Genomic DNA, 20876 nt, shown 5'->3' on the forward strand with positions numbered 1-20876 from the left:
ATTAAGGGCATCTTGTTTTTTAAGTTTTTTTAATTCCCTATCTGGTTAAAAGACCACTATAGTGCCAGGAAAACCAACTTGTTTTCCTGGCACTATATGGTTATTAGGTCCCTCCCATCCTCATGGCCCCCCTCCCGCTGGGCTGAAGGGGTTAAAACCCCTCCAGCCACTTACCTTAATCCGGCGCTGGTGACCTCCCCTCCTCCTGCCGATGTCTGCACCATATGTGCACGCGCGCGCATTCAAACCACCCTTAGGAAAGCATTACTCGATGCTTAAGAAAAAAAGTTACCTGCGCTCTCTCCTTAATCCCTATGTATATTTAGACAAATGGAGGTCATTTAGTTGCTCCAATGGCCATTGAAAGGAATGCCCGCCTGCCAACGTCAAGGCAGACCCCCCTAAAGCGGGTCCTACACTGACCCTTCAGCCTGCTTCCTTGAGCTTCTGGCAAAGATGAGACAGAGAGGGGTATTTTTATATACACCCCTATATACCTATTAACCCTTAATAGGGAACACATGGAATGGGTGGCAGCATTGTAACAAGGTTGTGTGATACAAAGTACCATATATACTCGAGTATAAGCAGAGGCCCCTAATTTTACCCAAAAAAACTGGGAAAACTTATTGACTAGAGTATAAGACTAGGGTGGGTAATGCAGCAGCTACTGGTAAATTTCTAAATAAAATTAGATCCTAAAAAAATTATATTAATTGAATATTTATTTACAGTGTGTGTATGAGTGCAGTGTTTATGAGTGCAGTGTGTGTGATGCAGAGCCTTGGTGGGGGGTGGGCATTTTTATTATTATTTTTTAATTATAATAATTGTAATTTTTTTTGTTATATTAATTTTTTTTATTATTTTTATTTATTTTTTAATATTTTATTTTATTATTATATTTATTTTTTTCGACCCCCTCCCTGCTTGATACATGGCAGGGAGGGGGGCTCTCACTCCCTGGTGGTCCAGTGGCATTGGCAGTTCAGTGGGGGGGAAGGGGGCTGGCAGTGAGCGCTTACCTCTCCTGCAGCTCCTGTCAGCTCCCTCCTCCTCCGCGTCGGTCCGTGCAGCTCTTCTGTCAGCTCACGCTGTAAGTCTTGCGAGAGCCCCACTATGACCCCGCGGCTCTCGTGAGATTTACACTGGGAGCTGACAGAGGTGCTAAACGGACCGGCGCGGAGGAGGAGAGAGCTGACAGGAGCTGCAGGAGAGGTAAATAACCGCACACAGCCCCCAGTCTGTATTATGGCAATATAAATTGCCATAATACAGACAGTGACTCGAGTATAAGCCGAGTTGGGGTTTTTCAGCACAAAAAATGTTTGTGCTTATACTAGAGTATATACGGTAAATACAAATACAAAAAGATAAGTCATGCGCTGATGGGAGTGAGCGCAGGACTTATCTTTTTGTATTTGTAATTACTCAATGCTTTCCAATGGACGTCCAGTGTCTTGTCCCTGTGATTTTTCAAAGCGGCCTCTTGTGGCCGTCAGTGGATTTCTCTGAAACTGCTATGTTTTCAGCTGCAGGGTTAAAACTAGAGGGACCTGGCACCCAGACCACTTAATTGAGCTGAAGTGGTCTGGGTGCCTATAGTGGTCCTTTAAGCAGCATTGTTATACAATTGTTGTCATTAACACAAATAGAAGTCTAATAGACAACCCAATGGCTCTTTTATATGGCTTTGGAAAGTGATGGAGCTTTTTGAATATGAGGCACAGATAACTGGTTTTGGAGCTACATAACCTACAGGCAGTTGATTGATGACTCGAAAACATTGAGCAAAAGTACTTGATAATGGCAATCTAGTGTATCCATCATATAGGTGCTGTACTTACTTCCTTTGCATAAAGTGACTTTTCTTAGCACTTTAGCTTTTGTTAAACGGCCCCATTAATCTAACAGTCTATGTATCCACATGTACATTACATTTCCCATGTTCTATTTGCTGTACAACATGCTCTTTCCTGTGTCACTGCTATGCTCAGAACATGCCTAAGATGTACACAGTGGGAAAATATAGAGCGAACCCAGGTGGTAATGTTCTAATGAATCAACAAGTTAAACTCTGCATTATTGGTACAGGTAACTTTTTGTTTTTATATATTTGTTTTAAAAAATTTTTTCCCGGAGGAGTTTGTTGGAAGTTTAAAGTCATTGTGGTTGAATTTTTTCCTCCGTTGCATCAAACTGTTTTCTCTAAATTTGCCAATCGTATCATTTTTCGATTCATATTGCAATAAAATTCATGTCCCGACGCATTTTATAAAAAGTGTTTTTGATATAGAAGCATTAGTAACCATTTAGCACTGTAGGTGAGATAAATCCAAATCCAGGTTTACACAAACGTCTCATGCCTCTGCTACTTAGAGGGTTTGTTCACATGCTGGGTTTTGGATTAATTTCAGTCTTGTTTCACAGCTGTGCTCATCCCTCCATGGAAGCAGCAACTTTCTAAAAAATGTGTAATGATGTTGATCAATAACAGTAGCTGAGTTCACATTTCCGAACTGCTCTGATGTGTAGCAGGCGTATTCGTGGATGAAAAATGGAGAGCTGAAATTGCTGATGTGACCAGCATGCACCCAGATTCCTGCCTTTGGAATGATTCCAAATCACTGACTGAGATTCTCGAGGCCGCTTTGCTCTGCATCACAATAGGGATAGCACAGTGCAGGGGGTTCTCTTCTCTTGGCATATTGCAACGTTGTATCTTTATTAGTGCTGTCCCAGTATCAGTAACAACAGACACTGCAAGGAATCTATTATTACCTATTTAGATGTGGTTAACAAATTCAGAAATGTTTTTGCTTTGAATGACACTCCCTCCCCCCTGATTTTTTTTTTTTTTTTTTTTTTTGTATGCTTGAATTTATATTTAATTTGTAAAGCAAGGCTGAACAAATGGTAAAATGGAAAAATGTACCCTTCTTTCTTTGCTGTCCCTTAATCACCCATTTTACTTCAAGGGTTACTCCCAGCATCTTGGCCACTTCAGTCTGTAAACTCGGCATATACGTTTAACCCCTTGACTTCCGAATGTGTAACTCCACCTTAGCCAGCATCATAGAAGCATCTTTAGACAGCCTAGATTCTAGAACAAGTGTTCTGGGCTAGCTAATGTCAATTCTGTGCAAAATTGTTTGCACAGTGTGCTATTCATTGGCAGAGAGCAGTTTGCTGGCACTCTTAGCCAATGATTGCGATTGGGTTCTGCAGCTCTGCAGAATCTGAAAGAGTGTCACCAAACATAGTAGAAACCTTTGAGCCTTGTGGGGACCCAGATAAGAACCTGACCACAACACTCCTGGCATCTTAACCACTAAAGCTGACTTTTTGGATATGATCCTAAGAGTAACACCTAAACCAGAATGAGAAACATTTTTATGGAACCTCTTTTTGCTTTTGATTGCTCTCTCATTTGCCTATGCTGCAGAATTGAGGAATGTGCACATATATCCTTTTTTCCTGTTTATCATTTTAATTTCATTTTATTTTTGCATATTGTTAAGGCATTTTCTATGTGATGCATTATTTTAGAGATATGGTCTCGGCTAGCATGTTGGTTCCCTTTAAAGTTGCTTGTTTCCCCCCCCTTATCATGTTGCTTTTTTCCCTATATTTTTTTCCCCTATATGTTTTTCCCCTTGTTTGATGAAACAAAAATGTTTCAGGCCCCACCCTGTTTCCCACACTGAAGGTTTCATAGCTGCAGAATGTGCTGGAGAATCTCATCATTACTTGTTCTGTGTTTACTTGATCTGCTCCACGCAATCATGTGGAAGTAATGTACTTTTAAAAGCATTAATATTTGCATGAATAACCTATAATCGTTTCGTTGTTCACTTGCAGATTAATGGAACAGTCACTGAAAATATGTCTTTGTCCGATGCAAAAACATTGATAGAAAGGTCAAAGGGCAAGTTAAAAATGGTAGTTCAAAGAGATGAGAAGGCAACTCTGCTTAATGTCCCAGATCTAGATGACAGCCTTCATTCTGCAAATGCATCTGAGAGAGATGGTAAGTTGTAAGCTCGTTAATTCTGGAAAGTGGTTAGTGCTTTCAAATAATAACAAACATGGGATGCACACAAATAATATGCTAAATATATAAATACCAACTAAAACATAGATGAGTCACATATTGGGCTATCTGGTGGACTGATGTAAGAAATTTGTGTTTTCTTTTTCTATATTTTAGTAAATAATACATTTAAGACCTTTTTTAACATCAGTGTTATTTTTCAATAATGTTCCCTCATTTTATGTAAAACACCCCATTATTTGAGTAGCAGCAATTAAGACAATATTTTATCTCTAATATTATTGTTGCCTATTAATAAAATAATTGTTTACAGAGAGCTATCACTTGAATCTTAAAAAAGCATTACATACTTTTCTTAAACACATTTACATAGAAATATTTAAACCACATTTACATGATGCTAAAACTGTTAAAAGCATGTTTACTATTGTGTGTCTGTGCCCCAAACAATCTGTTCCTGTGTTATCATGGTGAGACATTTTGTTCATGTATGGCAGTCTAGCACTTGTTCAAGGTTAGTGCAGCCAGACTACAATGCAATAATGATGATCTTTCATATAATGTATGGCATGCCACATCTTTCAGGTTGTTCCTTGTACCAGTTCATTAAATACAATCCGTTTATTTAACAGACATTTCGGAAATTCAGTCACTGGCATCAGATCATTCCAACCGTTCACATGACAGGCCTCGTCGCAGCCGTTCACGGTCTCCTGACCAGAGATCAGAGCCTTCAGACCATTCCAGACATTCTCCACAACAGCACAGCAACAGCAGGTGATGACATCTGTGGTGTATATTTAAATTTTTTTGTTAATTTTAAAGGTTTACCGTGTGATTAATCTTGCCAGCAATTTGCGGAGATTCTGGTATGTGCCTGTGCACCTGGGAACTACTCAACTTATTCTGCTCTGAATAATCTTTTTATCCCTGGTTTTACCTGTAAAAAGGCATGTACTGATTTGTTCATCAGAGTGGACTTTTAGGGAGTCTGTGTGTAGAACCTGCCAAAATATAAACTGAACGGAATAAAAAAATATATATTTATAAAAGCATTACTACAGACATCATAACCACTATTGCCTGCTGTACTGGTTATACCCTGGCCCAGTTCTCCAGTAATGGGGCAAACCGTTTAGCAAATCTTACCTGTTTTTTTTGTTTGTTAGTACTCTATACAGAGGCACATGGCTGTGAAACTTAGAAATGTTGTCTACTTTAAAGCTATATACAGTGTGTATGTAGTAGTATTACTGAAGCAGGCCATAATCTCACAATCTGTGATGTATAATATATGCTGTACATTACTGTGAGATTTATTACTTTGTGCTTCTGTGATCCATTTCTGTGGGGTTTTATTACTATGGAACCCTGATACCATTATGTGCATATTAGTGTGAGATTTATTACTGTGAAAGAATGTGATTCGTGTATACTCAAAACATTGGCTGTACAAGAGAGAAGTCCACATTGGAAACTTAGCTTAGAGGCACCTACCTCCCAACAGATGGACAATTCAGTAGTTTTTTTTTTTATGGTACCTAATGAATGTATATACTCATAAAAATAGTGATCTGTGTATAGGAGATAGGGGCAATATACATGTTCTTTGTTGCACAAGCTTTTAGAGTAGATGCTTACACTTGAAGAACAGCTGTTACTAGAATGTTTTGGATTTTTTTATTATAAGAATCATTGCAGCATGTAATAAAGATATGGCATTTTTTATTTTTTTATTTTTTTAATGAAGCATATGTAAAAATACCTGAAAATCTAGATCCCTGTGCCATTTCATACACCTTTGGTTGGACGGAGGCTCTTGCTTCACTCCCTGCACAGAACGCTGATGTCATCAGCCATCGCCATGTGGGGGCTGCCAGGTTCGAATTCCAATTGGCAAACCGCATTGGCAATTCTCATATCTAGTAAAGCAAAATGTGGTCGGTCTGTCCAATTCTGTAACATTGGTTCGGATGAGGAAATCACGGTTTTTCCAAACTCATCCGAACCAATCTAAAGCATTGGAATCGCAAATTATCTTGTAATTGCTATTTGCAGGTGAATGATAATTTGAAGAACGATTTGCCTGCTGACTGCACTATACATTTTAGGGATTCTACCTCAGTCCTACTGAAGGTGTATGGATATGGCACAGGGATCTAGTGTTCTATGAAAGTAGGGGCCAGATTTTCAGGTATTTTTTACATATACTTCATTTAAAAAATGGCATCTTTTTATTGCATGCTGCAAGGATTCTAAAAATAAAATAATTCTAGTTACAGTTGTCCTTTTAAGAAGCTATTAAAATATATAGGCTGAGTGATCTTTATAACTAAGACATCCAGTTTAACATATATGTTCATAAAGTGGATGACCTCAGTACCTCTCAGAATATAAATGTGCTCCTATAAGCTGTGATTAAGCTACTTATGTGAACTCGTAATTGTACTTAACTGGGCAATTACTACTAGTTAACATTAAAATAAGCTCTCTGCAAATAACCTAAAGGAATGTACCTATGTACAGTGCATCTACAAACAGGTTTATTACCAAAAATGAATGACAAATAATGTGTTTATAACAACTTGGTCACATCACTTGAGACTTGAACTGCAGTCTTTGCCATGTATTCATGTTACAAATGTGATGTCTAATTTTAACCTATATCTAGGGACCACCGTTTCAAACAATTCAGCAACTTACCTTTTCACTAAAGTAAGAACTCCAAGGGAATTTTAAGTGAATTTCAAATTTAAGGCCAAAACTGCTGCACCGGAAACATAGGTTACTTGGAGAATGTTTCCAGTTTGACTGTTGTGGACACTATAGACACTCAGACCTCTTCAGCTCATTGAAGTGGTCTGGGTGCACTGCCCCCTTAACCCTGCAATGGTAATTATTGCAGTTTGAGGGTAAAGACTGCCTTTATTGGCTGTCAAACAGCCACCAGAGGCACTTCCTGATGGCCACGCTCTGCATGAGGACATTCAGTGTCTGTCAATTCCCCATTGGAAAACACTAGGGTGGGGAGGCACGATGGAGCTATAGTGCTAGGAATACAACGTTACTCCAGGGCTGGATGAAGCTTCCGGTGCTGTTCTTCCTACTCCGTCTTATGGTCTCCTGAGGGATTAATCTGTTTAGCTGGCTAGGTGCGCATGCACACACTCAGAGTCAGGGATAGGCGGTATTTTATGTTAGAGGGAGGGATTTTTAATTAAAACACAAACAAGCAAAAATTAAATCTAAGGAATGAAGGAGTGAGCACACAGAAGGAGGGGATAGGGAGCTGCTTCAAAGAGCCTGCAAGGGAGAAAATCATTATGTCTGACAATGTACTGAAAACCAGCTTAAAATATGTATAGCATTGACATTAGGCAGCCAGGAACAGAGTTCAGGGTGTACGAACCTCTGGCACACAAATGCGAATACCTCTGGATGTAGCATTTCAAAAAGAATCACTGCACATCCAGACTGACACCATCTTTTTCAAATCACTGAAGTGCTCAATGTGGTTGGAGTAACTTTTTAAATTCACTTTGAATTCACTTGTAAATGTAACTTTAGTCCGTAACCCAGATGGTCAAGCATTTAAAAATGAAGTGGGATGTATGATGTGGACCTGGGGTAATGAGTAGCTCTTTACATCTTTTCTATAGCTACAAACCTGCAGGCAAGATTTGTGTTCTGGAAGTAGCTGTACAACTAGTGGATATTGTGTACACCAATGATGGCTGGTGAATAGATCTCTGCTTCTGTTCCTTTTTAGATGATACAATTGCCAAAAATATGGCATGCATGCAAACTTTGCCCAACTCTTTCATGACCCGTGTCCTATCAGGAATGTCTGAGAGGAGTTTACCTAGCTTGCTTTCCATGGCTCAGTTGGATCACATTACTTCATATTTATTGTATATTTGATGGTCAGATAGTATACGACTGTTCTTTATATTTCAGCCACCGCTGATATTCATGGCACACTATTCATAGTTAGAATTTGCTAGCTTGAAAACCACTCTCCTGGAGCTTTCTCTCTTCCTGTGCGTAGAATATCTTTGAATATGTACTCTAGTCAGTTCAGTTGCTGTCACCATCCACTGGCCATAAACTGGCTGTAAAGTTTTGTGTTCTGGCCATTTCCAACAGGCATAGAAACCTTTTATGCTTGGTTTTCTGTTACATGAGCAGTGTAAGTGGGTATAGCATTTTATTCTCTCATTGGTTGCACTCTGTACCTCTATTTTTACTTTTTTCAGTTTCGTATTCCGTTTAGATAAAAGCACCATTTGTCCGCAAAATATTTATTTTTAAAGTTACTTTGGGCTCATTCAATATATGATCCCTGGAACGGAAAGGCAGATACCCCAGGTGTAGTTGATCCATGTGGATTGTGTGGTATGGAAAGACTGACAGAAACAGGTTTCACTGGTTTCCAATTGGTATAGGTTGAAACTTGACAGTCCACTCACAGATCTGGGTCACTTTTACGTAGCATGCATTGACGGCAATGAAGGAATAAGATAAACCGAAGAACACAGATTTACAAGATTCACAGCTGATATTCTTCATTAACTGCACATTAAGTAGAATTATATGCATGAGATGTTGGTTTGCTTGACTATGTTGAAACCTCTTAGTCTTTGAGGCAAACAACTGCAATAAACAGGGAGATGTGGGATTGAATCTTTGATTTGCAATGTTTTGAGAAGCCACATTTCTATTTGGTTGCCCCTAGGGTGTCCTTCCCTCTTGGTTCCCTTGAAGGGTGTTATATGCCACCAGGCTCTCTACTGTAATAATAGTAGCATAACCTCTTAACTGCCTGTCACCGGTGTAGATTAACATCTATATACTTGAACACACAACAATACGAAGAGAAGGTCTCTCCACCTCTCCTGCGTGATAAATGATTTTCATTCCACTTTTATAACATACATATGCTTTACACACAAGCATCCATTAACACATTGCACATATGAATGGATTACTCACACATATATTTGCACACATTACCCATCTATTTGCATTTTCAATTTTTACATAATGGTGTATAATAGGGTAAGGTTCTGCGTAGACACTGCTGGGGTTTAGACCAGAAACGAAAATAAAAAGCCTGCCTATATTGTTGTCCAGAAATGCCCAACAATATTCTAGTTTTAGTAAAATACATTTGGAGCACAGTATCTATGGTTAGGGGCTCTTCTTGCAGAAACTGTATTGGGAAAAATATTTGCTGGGATAAATATCCTGTTTGTTGTTATAACTGCATTATTTTTGTGAGAATCAATATACCATAAGCTTACTGCAGCTGGTAACAGAACACCTTCAGACTTTTACTCTTCTAAATGAATACACGTTATCTTTTAGAGACACTTTTTAGTTCAGTATCCCTTGTCTCCTTGCAATCTTGGGCAAATTACACTTTTTTTTTTTGTTAAACCTCTATCTGTATTATTTTTCTTGATAAAATACAGCAAGTGATTCTGCCTCTAATCCTCAGTAATTCTATTTTGCTTCATGTTTAAGAAGCATTCTGTGTATGTTTTGATGCATTTGCTGATTGATGTTTGAAAACAGTTTGTTAAAGAAGCGAGCTGTATTCTGTGAACCTGACTCCCATATTTTGACTGAGGGGCAAATGTAAAATTACAGCAGTGTTGGCCCTATTGAACAAATCTCCCTGACATATCACAGATGTTGAAAGTATAAGCATGCTGTCAGAACACATAGACGCAACTGCAATAACACCTTTTGGTGACTCATGGGAATAGCTTTAATTTTGTACAAGTTGTCACCTAGAAATGAAGACAGATTGCTAGCTTAGTCCCACATAATTCCTACACGTTCAGAAGGTGATATCCACCCGTGTGCGGTTTATCACTGAATTTCCAGCATTTAAATAGCATTCTGCTGTTCCCGCACTTTTTATTTTTTTCATCTATGATCTGGAAACCTCCTCCTTAATTAGAATTTTCTTTTTTTGTGAAAGTGACTTATGTAGGGGTTATTCCCAGCTGCAATGCTTTCCTTCTGGAGCTGTTTAACTCAACACACTAACAATTCACATGCATTCGTTTTCATATGCAAAGTCAGTCATGTGTTTCTGGGTGCACATGCAGTATCTATTCAACACCACAGAGAAAGTGCATGCTGTAATTATAAATCATTTATTGTAGGAGGCTTTTCTGATGGGCCACGCTGATCATTCGCTTATCTTACATGCACTGAACTGGAAATGGTCAGAAACTGATCAAGAAATTTCTAGTCCCATTGGGAAATTGTCCTGCTCAGCTGCCCTATCTTAAAATCGGAAATTTCTTGATCAGTTCTGACTATTCATGTTTAGAGAACACGTTGGGACAAAATAACTGCATAAACAAAATATTCTCTTATCCCAGTTCAGTTATTTTGTCCTGAACCTGGGTAAGGTCTGTAGGAGAGGATGGTCCTTACTAGAAGATATCGGGTTTGGAGTAAAAAATAAATAAAATAAAAATAAATAAATAAAATTGGGGTTTAAACGTCACTTTTAATTTTATAGGGTGAGGATCCTTTAGAATGTCACAGGGTCTAGATCTGTAAGGGCCTTCTTTGGCTTCACAGACATTGTGAACTTTATTTGCAATGACACTCTGCCTTCTGTAGTTCGCTAGCATCTGTAGCATCAAGGCTGTCCATATGCAAAAAAATAATAATTTATACAGCAATAGGAATTGGCTAATGGGTCTCAAAGTGTTTGTTTGCTCAGAGCGATATTTCACTATGTAACTAGTGTACGTCTTTGGACTTGTTGACCAAAGAGGGTGTGACTTGTTTTATACTTTAGTCATTAATTGTTTTTGTTTATTTTGGGGTAAACTGTATCCCTTAAAGGGACACTATAGTCACCAGAACAACTACAGCTTATTGAATTTGTTCTGGTGAGTAGAATCATTACCTTCACGCCTTTTGCTGTAAACACTGTCTTTTCAGAGAAAATGCATTGTTTACATTACAGCCCAGTGATAACTTCACTGGCCACTCCTCAGATGGCTGTTAGAGATCCTTCCTGGGTCATGGCTGCCTAAAATGCATCCAAACATTCAGTATCTCCTCCCTCTGCATGCAGACACTGAGCTTTCCTCATAGAGATTCATTGATTCAATTCAACTCTATGAGGAGATGCTGATTGGCCAGGGCTGTGTTTGAATCATGCTGGCTCTGCCCCTGATCTGCCTCCTTGCCAGTCTCAGCCAATCCTATGGGGAAGCATTGTGATTGGATCTGGCCACCACTTCTGATGTCAGCACACTGCTTGTTTTTCTGAGTTTAACAGCATGCAGAGTTACAGCTTCAAGCTTGAATACAGTAAGATTTTTACTATATTTATGGAGGCATGAGGGGCCCAGAAGGGCTAGATGGTGGTTTTAACACTATATGGTCAGGAATACACGTTTGTGTTCCTGACCCTATAGTGGTCCTTTAATGATTGCTTTTTTTATTTCAGTATGTAAATGGCTTTAATAACAGTGGTACCTGGGTTTATGAATTTAATGCGTTCTCCGGGGCGTTTCTTAATTGCGAAAAAGTTGTAAACCGGAAAAAAATCAATTAATCCGTTCTGGAGGTCAGAAAAAAAGTCAAAATGAGCTGGCATGGAAACTAACCTACAATGCAGAACACACTGTAAAAGGCATGCAAATGATGAAGCTCAGCTCCCTACCTTTCCACCGCTTGAGAAATGAACCAAAAAAGTTCCAAAAAGTCCTCAAACCACTGAAAAACATTTCCTCCAAAACTCAATGCAAAAGCCGCTCCAACACCAACACTCGATGCCACGTGCTACCCATGTACTCCAGCATGCACAGGGGCGGTGCTAAATTTCTCCCAGGCGCAATGCATCTTGGGGAAACTTGCTTTTTGTATTGCAGATTTTTTTGGGTAAACTGAGGCATTATTTTCAATGGATTTTCTTTTGCAAACCGAAAATTATGTTAACCGCGGCGTTTGTAAACCGAGGTACCACTGTATATGGAAAATTTTCTTGCAGCTGTGCCAACATGACAGCCTATTGTATCATACAAAATGTCCCACCCATCTAAAAAAAACAAAAAAACATGCCTGCTTTATCTTTCTGCCCAGGCTTGTTCTCTATTGACCAACGAGCAAAAAAAAAAGTTATCTTTCCGGGAAACATGTTTCCTGTAATTATAGTTAATAAAGGACAACAAGGTTACAAGCTGTCTTCCAGAATTATGGCACAGCAATCCTTATAATGCAGTTCAAGACTTATACAGCTATGGAAACATAATGAAAGCAAATGTAGGCAAGTGATTGACGGTTTTGTCACGATTATTGCTGAGGTTCTCTAAGGCAGGGTTTTGATTTGTTTAAAATCTGTGCTCTTTGATGGCGTGATCATGTCAGATACACTGCAAACCCTGCAGACGTATAGGCTCCATTTCTTTTAGGATTTGACAATCCTTCTCCCTAGATCCAAGTGTAACTTTTCATCGCAGTTTTAATCTACATAGATTTTTATCATGACCATTAGAGCTGTCACTAGCAAATGTATAGGCTTCTAGTAGAATCCCTTACAAATCAAAATATCTCTACTCGCACTGCGAAATAAAGCATCTTCATTTTTTTCTCTAGAGTGCTGGCTACTTAGCCATTTGTCAACACCTTTTGGGACACAATTTCGACTTTCCACACTGCTGGACTCTACTAAATAATTCTATAACGTCATTCTAGAGGGCTGGTTCATCCAATTGTTCTGTATTTAAAATTTACAGTATCGCCGTAACACCACCACATGTTTAAGCATAAATCATTATCCCGTCTTGTTCCATATTCTGAAGTTCTGATGCACTATTTAGAGTATTTGTGTTTTTTTAAGAGAAATTCTGGGACAGTTTTCTAGAACTGGGACTGCTGCCATAGAAACCTATGGACTGTTCCAGCTTATTACCTTTTTAAAACATTTCCCCCAGAATTGCTTATTATACTTTAGTGAAGCGGTGAATAGATCCTGAGAGCCCATTATTACTGTACTGGTGTTTGGCATGTAACCTCTTTAGGGGGCTCCTAAGACATCCATACTTTTTTCAAGAGTTATCTGTCTTTCTTACAGTTGCTTTCTAGTAAATACATTTATGCATCTTAATGTGGGCATAGACATTACATCACCATTATTGTCCTTATTCTGTGTTGGAATTTTTTAAATATATTTCTTCTACAATATATTGACATTGTTAAAAGTTGCTTAAAGGACCACTATAATGCTAGGAAAACAAACTCGTTTTCCTGGCACTATTGTGTTAATAGGTTCCCCCCCTCCCGCCGGGCTCTAGGGGGAGGAAGGGGATAAACACTTGCCTTTCTCCAGCGCCAGGCTCTCTCCTCCCTCTTCCGACGTTATTTGCTGAATCGCATTCAGTCAGTCCAGGGAAATTCATGGTACTCCTGTTCCTGATTGTCCGTGTTGTGTTAGATAAATGTCTTTTAAATGTTATATTTTATTTTTCTTTCTCCTCTCCTCATACAGTACCCGAAGTCGAGAGGATGAAAGAGTTGCAAAGCCTGGAGCCATTTCTACACCTGTTAAAAATACAAATAGTTTACCACTTTCCAGGACCACAGAGGAGTCATTAGTGGAAAAAACAGATAAGCAAACACCTCCTCTTCCAGGTAAAACAAAGATTTAGCTGTATTTATTTTATTTACTGATTTGTAGTAGATATGATAATAGTCATAAGACCAAACATAATTAGTCTGTAAAACCCTCTTCAGTAACCTACTTGATGATCTCCATCATTTTAATAGTAGATGTTAAAGGCCCACAAAATACATCCAAATCAGACTTGGTTCTAAATGAAATGCTGAAAGAATTTGCTGAGATTTACTGATCTCACGCATTTGCGCCCCCCCTCTCAATGGATTGGCTCATGTCATTGGTCTTGATGATCTTGGCCTGGGAGGTGGAGCTGAAAATAAGTAATGGTAAACTCTCTGAGGGGACGGACCAACAGACGGACTCATAAGTAGGTAGGGGAATATGTGTTTGTATCTCTAAAGCTACAGTATTCCTTTTCAGTGTAATCCTCACATAGAAACATAGAATGTGATGGCAGATAAGAACCATTCGGCCCATCTAGTCAGCCCAATTTTCTAAATACTTTCATTAGTCTCTGGCCTTATCTTATAGTTAGGATAGCCTTATGCCTATCCCACGCATGCTTAAACTCCTTTACTGTGTTAAGAGAAAGTGTTGAAAAATAAGGAGTGGGAGGGTCATTCTGATGCTGACCTCAAGCGATATGAGTTAGGTAAGGGGTGTCCCTTATATAGGGGAGTGATTTAATTTAAGCCCCTCCCACAAATACAGGCCAAGGAGTGCCCAGCAGGGGATTTGAACCCTGGACTTTGGCTTCTTGAATCTGCTCTTTTGCCACTGTGCTATCCAGACATTCATAAAAGTGAAGGGAGCCAACAGCCCATCTTCTCATTTGCTGCTGACCTAATCCAGTCATTTATTTCAACATGCACATTTTTAGGACATCACATACTAACATCACTTTACGCAGATTCTTAATATGCAATTTTATCTATCATAATCACATTTTCAACTTTAAAAACAGAAATCTATCCCGCTGTGAACAGGATTTGAACCTGTGCGGGGAGACCCCATTGGATTTTTAACCACTCGGCCATCACAGGGGGGGGTGGAGACAAGCCACGTAACTGGTGGTTTTAATACTATAGTGCTCCTTGAAAGTTGATCCTCTTCTTTATAAAAAAACGAATCCATTACCGAGATGCTTCATGTTGAAAAGCTTTGGAAATTATATTTATTTTACTTTTGTTTACTTTCTCTCTTTTTAGAACCTAAACCAGTATATGCTCAGCCTGGACAGCCAGATGTGGATTTACCGGTTAGTCCATCTGACGGGCCATTTCACAATTCTACGCATGAAGATGGCATGTTACGGTAATTTACACAGATTCTTGTAAAAGTCTGCAAACAGTCATACATGTTTGTTCCCGAAGATGAACATATTTTTACTTGGATCATTTGCATTTCAATGTTTTTATGCTATAATAGAGGCTCACAATTTCCTCTTAACCCGTCACCATTGTGGGATGGACATTCCGCTCTGTGCTTTGGACTCACCCCTGTCTGTGAGACTCCTCAGTGCTGTTTGAAAGTGTACAAATTAAGCCTGCAGCTAGCAAAAAATGGCATTAAATAGAGCGTGGCATCTGTAGTTTAAATCCGTAAAATTGGTAAAAATCTACCTATAACTCCTGCATAACCACAAGTCAGGCCGACAGATTTATAGAGGAGAACTATTACATGTATATTCTGCTCTTCTTGTATATGTAGATATGCGGCTGCAATTTCCATTCTCATTAATGTTAGACTTGACATTTTGAGTTCTGACTTAATGAACAACTTTCCTTTCACTTTTCTGAGCCCCTTTTCTTTCCCAACTTATTTCTCAACTTACTTGATTAAACATATCTCTTGTCACTGCCCCTCTCTGTCATCTCCATTATGAGAGTCCTCTACCACTCACTGCTCTCCATGCCAATTTCTCTCCCCGAGTCTCTCTTCATATGTCTGCTCCCCCTGCTACTTCCTCTTTTTTTGCTGGATGCTGCTCTGTTTAGAGCTACCTGCATCTGTGCTTCTTGCTGCCAACTGCAACTCTGAAGCTGCTCTCAGCTCTTACAAACACCAGCCCCACTCTGTTTCCAGAGCAAGAATGAATCCAATAAAAATACAGGTACCTGGCGTGAATAACTGTCTGACTCTATTGGATCTGCATCTGTGTCCAAATCTTTTTATTTTAATGTGTGACCTGTTTTTAACAATTCTGCCCAAATTGTGAAAAATCTTTCATTTAATTTTTTAAACCCTTGTTCCATTTTTCACAAATTGTTACTCACAGATTATCAGCAGGAGGTATATATTGATTTACCGTATATACTCGAGTATAAGCCGAGTTTTTCAGCACATTTTTTGTGCTGAAAAACCCCAACTCGGCTTATACCCGAGTCAATGTCTGTATTATGGTAATTTACATTGCCATAATACAGACTGGGGGCTGGCAGAGAGCGCTTACCTCTCCTGCAGCTCCTGTCAGCTCCCTTCTCCTCCGCGCCGGTCCATTCAGCACCTCTGTCAGCTCCCAGTGTAAATCTCGCGAGAGCCGCGGGGTCATATTGCGGCTCTCGCGAGACTTACAGTGTGAGCTGACAGAGTAGCTGCACGGACAAAGCACCACCCCTCCCCTCCTCCCCCACTGAACTGCCAATGCCACTGGCCCACCAGGGAGTGAGAGCCCCCCTCCCTGCCATGTATCAAGCAGGGAGGGGGGACGAAAAAAAATAATAATAATAAAATAAAATATTAAAAATAATAATATTAAAAAAAATAAAAAAATAATAAAAAATAATTAATATCACAAAAAAATTACAATTATTATAATTAAAAATTAATAATAAAAATGCACACCCCCCACCAAGGCTCTGCATCACACACACTGCACTCATAAACACACACACACACTGCACTCATATAAACACACTGCACTCATATAAACACACTGCACTCATATAAACACACTGCACTCATATAAACACACTGCACTCATATAAACACACTGCACTCATATAAACACACTGCACTCATATACACACACACTGCATTCACACACACACTGCATTCACACACACACTGCATTCACACACACACTGCATTCACACACACACTGCATTCACACACACACTGCATTCACACACACACTGCACTCACACACACACTGCACTCACACACACACTGCACTCACACACACACTGCACTCATACACACACACACTGCATTCACACACTGCACTCACTCACACACACTGCACTCACTCACACACACTGCACTCACTCACACACACTGCACTCACTCACACACACACTGCACTCACTCACACACACACTGCACTCACTCACACACACACTGCACTCACTCACACACACACTGCACTCACTCACACACACACTGCACTCACTCACACACACACTGCACTCACTCACACACACTGCACTCACTCACACACACACTGCACTCACTCACACACACACTGCACTCACTCACACACTCACACACACTGCACTCACTCACACACTCACACACACTGCACTCACTCACACACTCACACACACTGCACTCACTCACACACTCACACACACTGCACTCACACACACACACACACACACTGCACTCACACACACACACTGCACTCACACACACACACTGCACTCATAATTTTTTTAGGATCTAATTTTATTTAGAAATTTACCAGTAGCTGCTGCATTACCCACCCTAGTCTTATACTCGAGTCAATAAGTTTTCCCATTTTTTTGGGGTAAAATTAGGGGCCTCGGCTTATATTCGGGTCGGCTTATACTCGAGTATATACGGTAGTTATCCTTAAATTAGTGTTCCCCATTCCTTTGAAATTCTGGTTTAATGTGCAGTCCTTGCTGTCTTTGAGTTATAGAACACTATAAAATGTTAAGCTTATATTTATTTAATCTGCAGTAGTTTAAAAAAAAAAAAAAAAGGGAAACCTGTCTCATATTTCTGCTTTAAAAAGTAATTGGGATTTTATCATTATTTTCATCCTTTTAAATTTTCTGTCTCTTTTCCTTTTATTGTTCCTTATTGCTTTCTATCCGTGTGTAATATTTATAGTCTGTGGAGAAACGTAAACGTTACATTCACTTGTGTTCTGTGATTATTTTTTTCCACACTTGGTACTTGAGTGCTTGATTTCTAAAAATGTTAGTTTATTTTTGGTGGGAATTGATGATTCAGAAGGGAGTCTTTTTCACTGTATAGGAACTAAATGTCTGATTGCACACACATATCTCATTGAATATTTATTTTTCTAGGCCGAGCATGAAGCTTGTGAAGTTCAGGAAAGGAGATAGTGTGGGATTACGCCTGGCAGGTGGTAATGATGTTGGAATCTTTGTGGCGGGTGTTTTAGAAGATAGCCCTGCAGCAAAAGAAGGGTTGGAAGAAGGGGATCAAATCCTCCGTGTAAGTGATATTTAAAATCTTCATGTCAAATTTCCTCTGGTTATATAGGTTATCATATATTTATATTTATCATATAATGTGTGGGACAGCTACGGTTTTCATGGGTGAATAGGGTCCAGAGATGCACAAGATGGATGAAATATTTTTTTTATGTTTTAGAACTGAAGCAGTGACTGATTACTCTTTAAAGTGCTCCTTCTCCTACATTTGTAAAGACACTATAGAACTATAGGGTTAGGATGATCATCCCCATTAATCATAGATTTGGTACAACACATTGGACACTGAAACCCCTCCAATCATAAAGTGTGTCTGTATACAATAGTCTCCTTTTTGATATTCTAGAGCTGAAAAATAGAAGAAGAAAAAAAACCTCATATAATATTGTGACTCTTTGAGGTGGGTAAAAGGATAGGCTATAACTTTGAGAATGGTTTCGACACATGGCGACCACTAGTCAAATTCTTGTCTTGCCTTGGAAGCTTCTGCATTCAGCTGCATGCGGTTGTACAAGGCTTAGCTGATTGTAGTCAATGGAGTATATTCGAAGCTTGGGCTTGTCACCAGTGGGGTACCTACTTGGACCCATTCTCTTTAATGATTATTTTTATAGTGATATTGCTGAAGGACTTAATGGTAAGGTATGTATTTTTGCTGATGATACGAAGATATGTCACAGGGTTGATGTTCCAGGAGGGATAAGCCAAATGGCAAATGATTTAGGTAAATTAGAAAAATGGTCAGTTGTGGCAACTGACATTTAATGTGGATAAGTGCAAGATAATGCATCTTGGACGCAAAAACCCAAGGGCACAGTACAGAATATTTGATTTTGATATTTGAGTCCTAACCTCAACATCTGAGGAAAGGGATTTAGGGGTGATTATTTCTGATGACTTAAAGGTAGGCAGACAATGTAATAGAGCAGCAGGAAATGCTAGCAGAATGCTTGGTTGTATGGGGAGCAGTATTAGCAGTAGAAAGAGGGAAGTGCTCATGCCATTGTACAGAACACTGGCGAGACCTCACTTGGAGTATTGTACGCAGTACTGGAGACCGCATCTTCAGAAGGATATTGATACTTTAGAGAGAGTTCAGAGAAGGGCTACTAAACTGGTTCATGGATTGCAGGATAAAACTTACCAGGAAAGGTAAAAAGGATTTTAACATGTATAGCTTGGAGGAAAGACGAGACAGGGGGATATGATAGAAACATTTAAATACATAAAGGGAATCAACACAATAAAGGAGGAGACACTATTTAAAAGAAGAAAAGCTACCACAACAAGAGGACATGGTCTTAAATTAGAGGGGCAAAGGTTTAAAAATAATATCGGGAAGTATTACTTTACTGAGAGGGTAGTGGATGCATGGGATAGCCTTGCAGCTGAAGTGGTAGAGGTTAACACAGTAAAGGAGTTTAAGCATGCGTGGGATAGGCATAAGACTATCCTAACTATAAGATAAGGCCAGGGACTAATGAAAGTATTCTGAAAATTGGGCAGACTAGATGGGTCGAATGGTTCTTATCTGCCGTCACATTCTATGTTTCTATGTTAAATAGAAATGAAACGGTGTCATATAAATATAACCATCTTAAATTAGCTTCAAAAGTAACTTTGGGAGGAAGTGACCAGCTCCCAAAGTACTGCAGGAAAGTTGTTAAACTGTTCTATGACTACTTATCCTGACACCATGACCACTACAACAGGCAGTGCTTATGGTGCTTGGAGTGTTCCTTTAAGTAATATGCTGCGAGTATAAGTGCATTTTTTGTGACGGCAAGCCAACTCTGAATATCAAGAAACTTAATTTGATAACATGGCACATAATTCCCATAGATGACTGTGAGATTATGTTCATTGCTGCTGCAGGAACGTAAAGTCAAGGTTAGCACTTGTGGCTGTGTGGAGCATGAGCAAGCATGATTCTCATTTTGGAAAATTGCTCATGTGCACAAGTTTGACATGAGTAAGAAGCCAGATGTTGTTTGATATGTTGCCGACATTACAGGTGTTGAGAACATCGGAGAAAATGCCATAAATATTATAAATCTCACTCTGTCAGTGTAATGTTTAATTTACTGTGGTGTCTGTGTTATGGTTTATTAATATTGACAACCAAGGAGGTGAGTGCAATGTATGTGGTGCTGATTTTGCAGCAGGTCTTTCAACAATTTGTCACTTCAAATAACTGTATATTCCTGTGCTGTGATTTTAACTGGAACACAAAATAGGTTTTATTTAAGACCTGGTAGGCCTTCAGCACAGAACTAAAGCTTCTTTTACAAGGCACTCCATTCGCTCACATGTTATGTGTTTTGTGCACGTGGGCATTTTATTAATCTATTTTAGTGAGCTTGTTAGGGTATTTTTATTTTTTTTACTCAAAAAAAAAATAAAAAAAAAAATATATATATATATATATATATATATGTATGTATGTATGTATATATATATGTATGTATATATATTTGTACAAATAATTGTTTCTGCTCCTCCTTCACCACTTGCATTGTTTTTCCAGTAGTACTGTTGTACATGACTTGGGTTTCTACGAGTTGTAGTTAAGCAGTTAGATTTTTACAATGGAACATTGAAGTTTGTTCCTTGGATCGTTGAAACTACAATAAGCTTATTAGTTCTATGTAAAAAAATAACTAAAGTGAGCATCATAATCACAGGGTCACATCTTGGTTGCTGATAGCTCCTTGCAGAGCACACCTTGGGGGTTTGCATC

The 20876-nt window shown here is 39.1% G+C and overlaps 1 protein-coding gene across 10 annotated transcripts in view; it reads left to right on the forward strand.

Moving 5' to 3' along the window:
* The window catches only part of TJP1 (tight junction protein 1), a 512314-nt gene that overhangs the window by 460768 nt on the left and 30670 nt on the right, over nucleotides 1-20876 (forward strand). For all 10 annotated transcript variants that reach the window (XM_063449129.1, XM_063449130.1, XM_063449132.1 and 7 more), the window contains 5 exons: nucleotides 3862-4030; nucleotides 4687-4831; nucleotides 13581-13723; nucleotides 14918-15023; nucleotides 17987-18137. In XM_063449129.1, coding sequence (XP_063305199.1) covers nucleotides 3862-4030; nucleotides 4687-4831; nucleotides 13581-13723; nucleotides 14918-15023; nucleotides 17987-18137 — 714 coding nt within the window. The remainder of the gene's footprint in view (nucleotides 1-3861; nucleotides 4031-4686; nucleotides 4832-13580; nucleotides 13724-14917; nucleotides 15024-17986; nucleotides 18138-20876) is intronic.

The sequence above is a fragment of the Pelobates fuscus genome, chromosome 3 (genome assembly GCF_036172605.1).
Source record: "Pelobates fuscus isolate aPelFus1 chromosome 3, aPelFus1.pri, whole genome shotgun sequence".
Classification (NCBI taxonomy): Eukaryota; Metazoa; Chordata; class Amphibia; order Anura; family Pelobatidae; genus Pelobates; species Pelobates fuscus.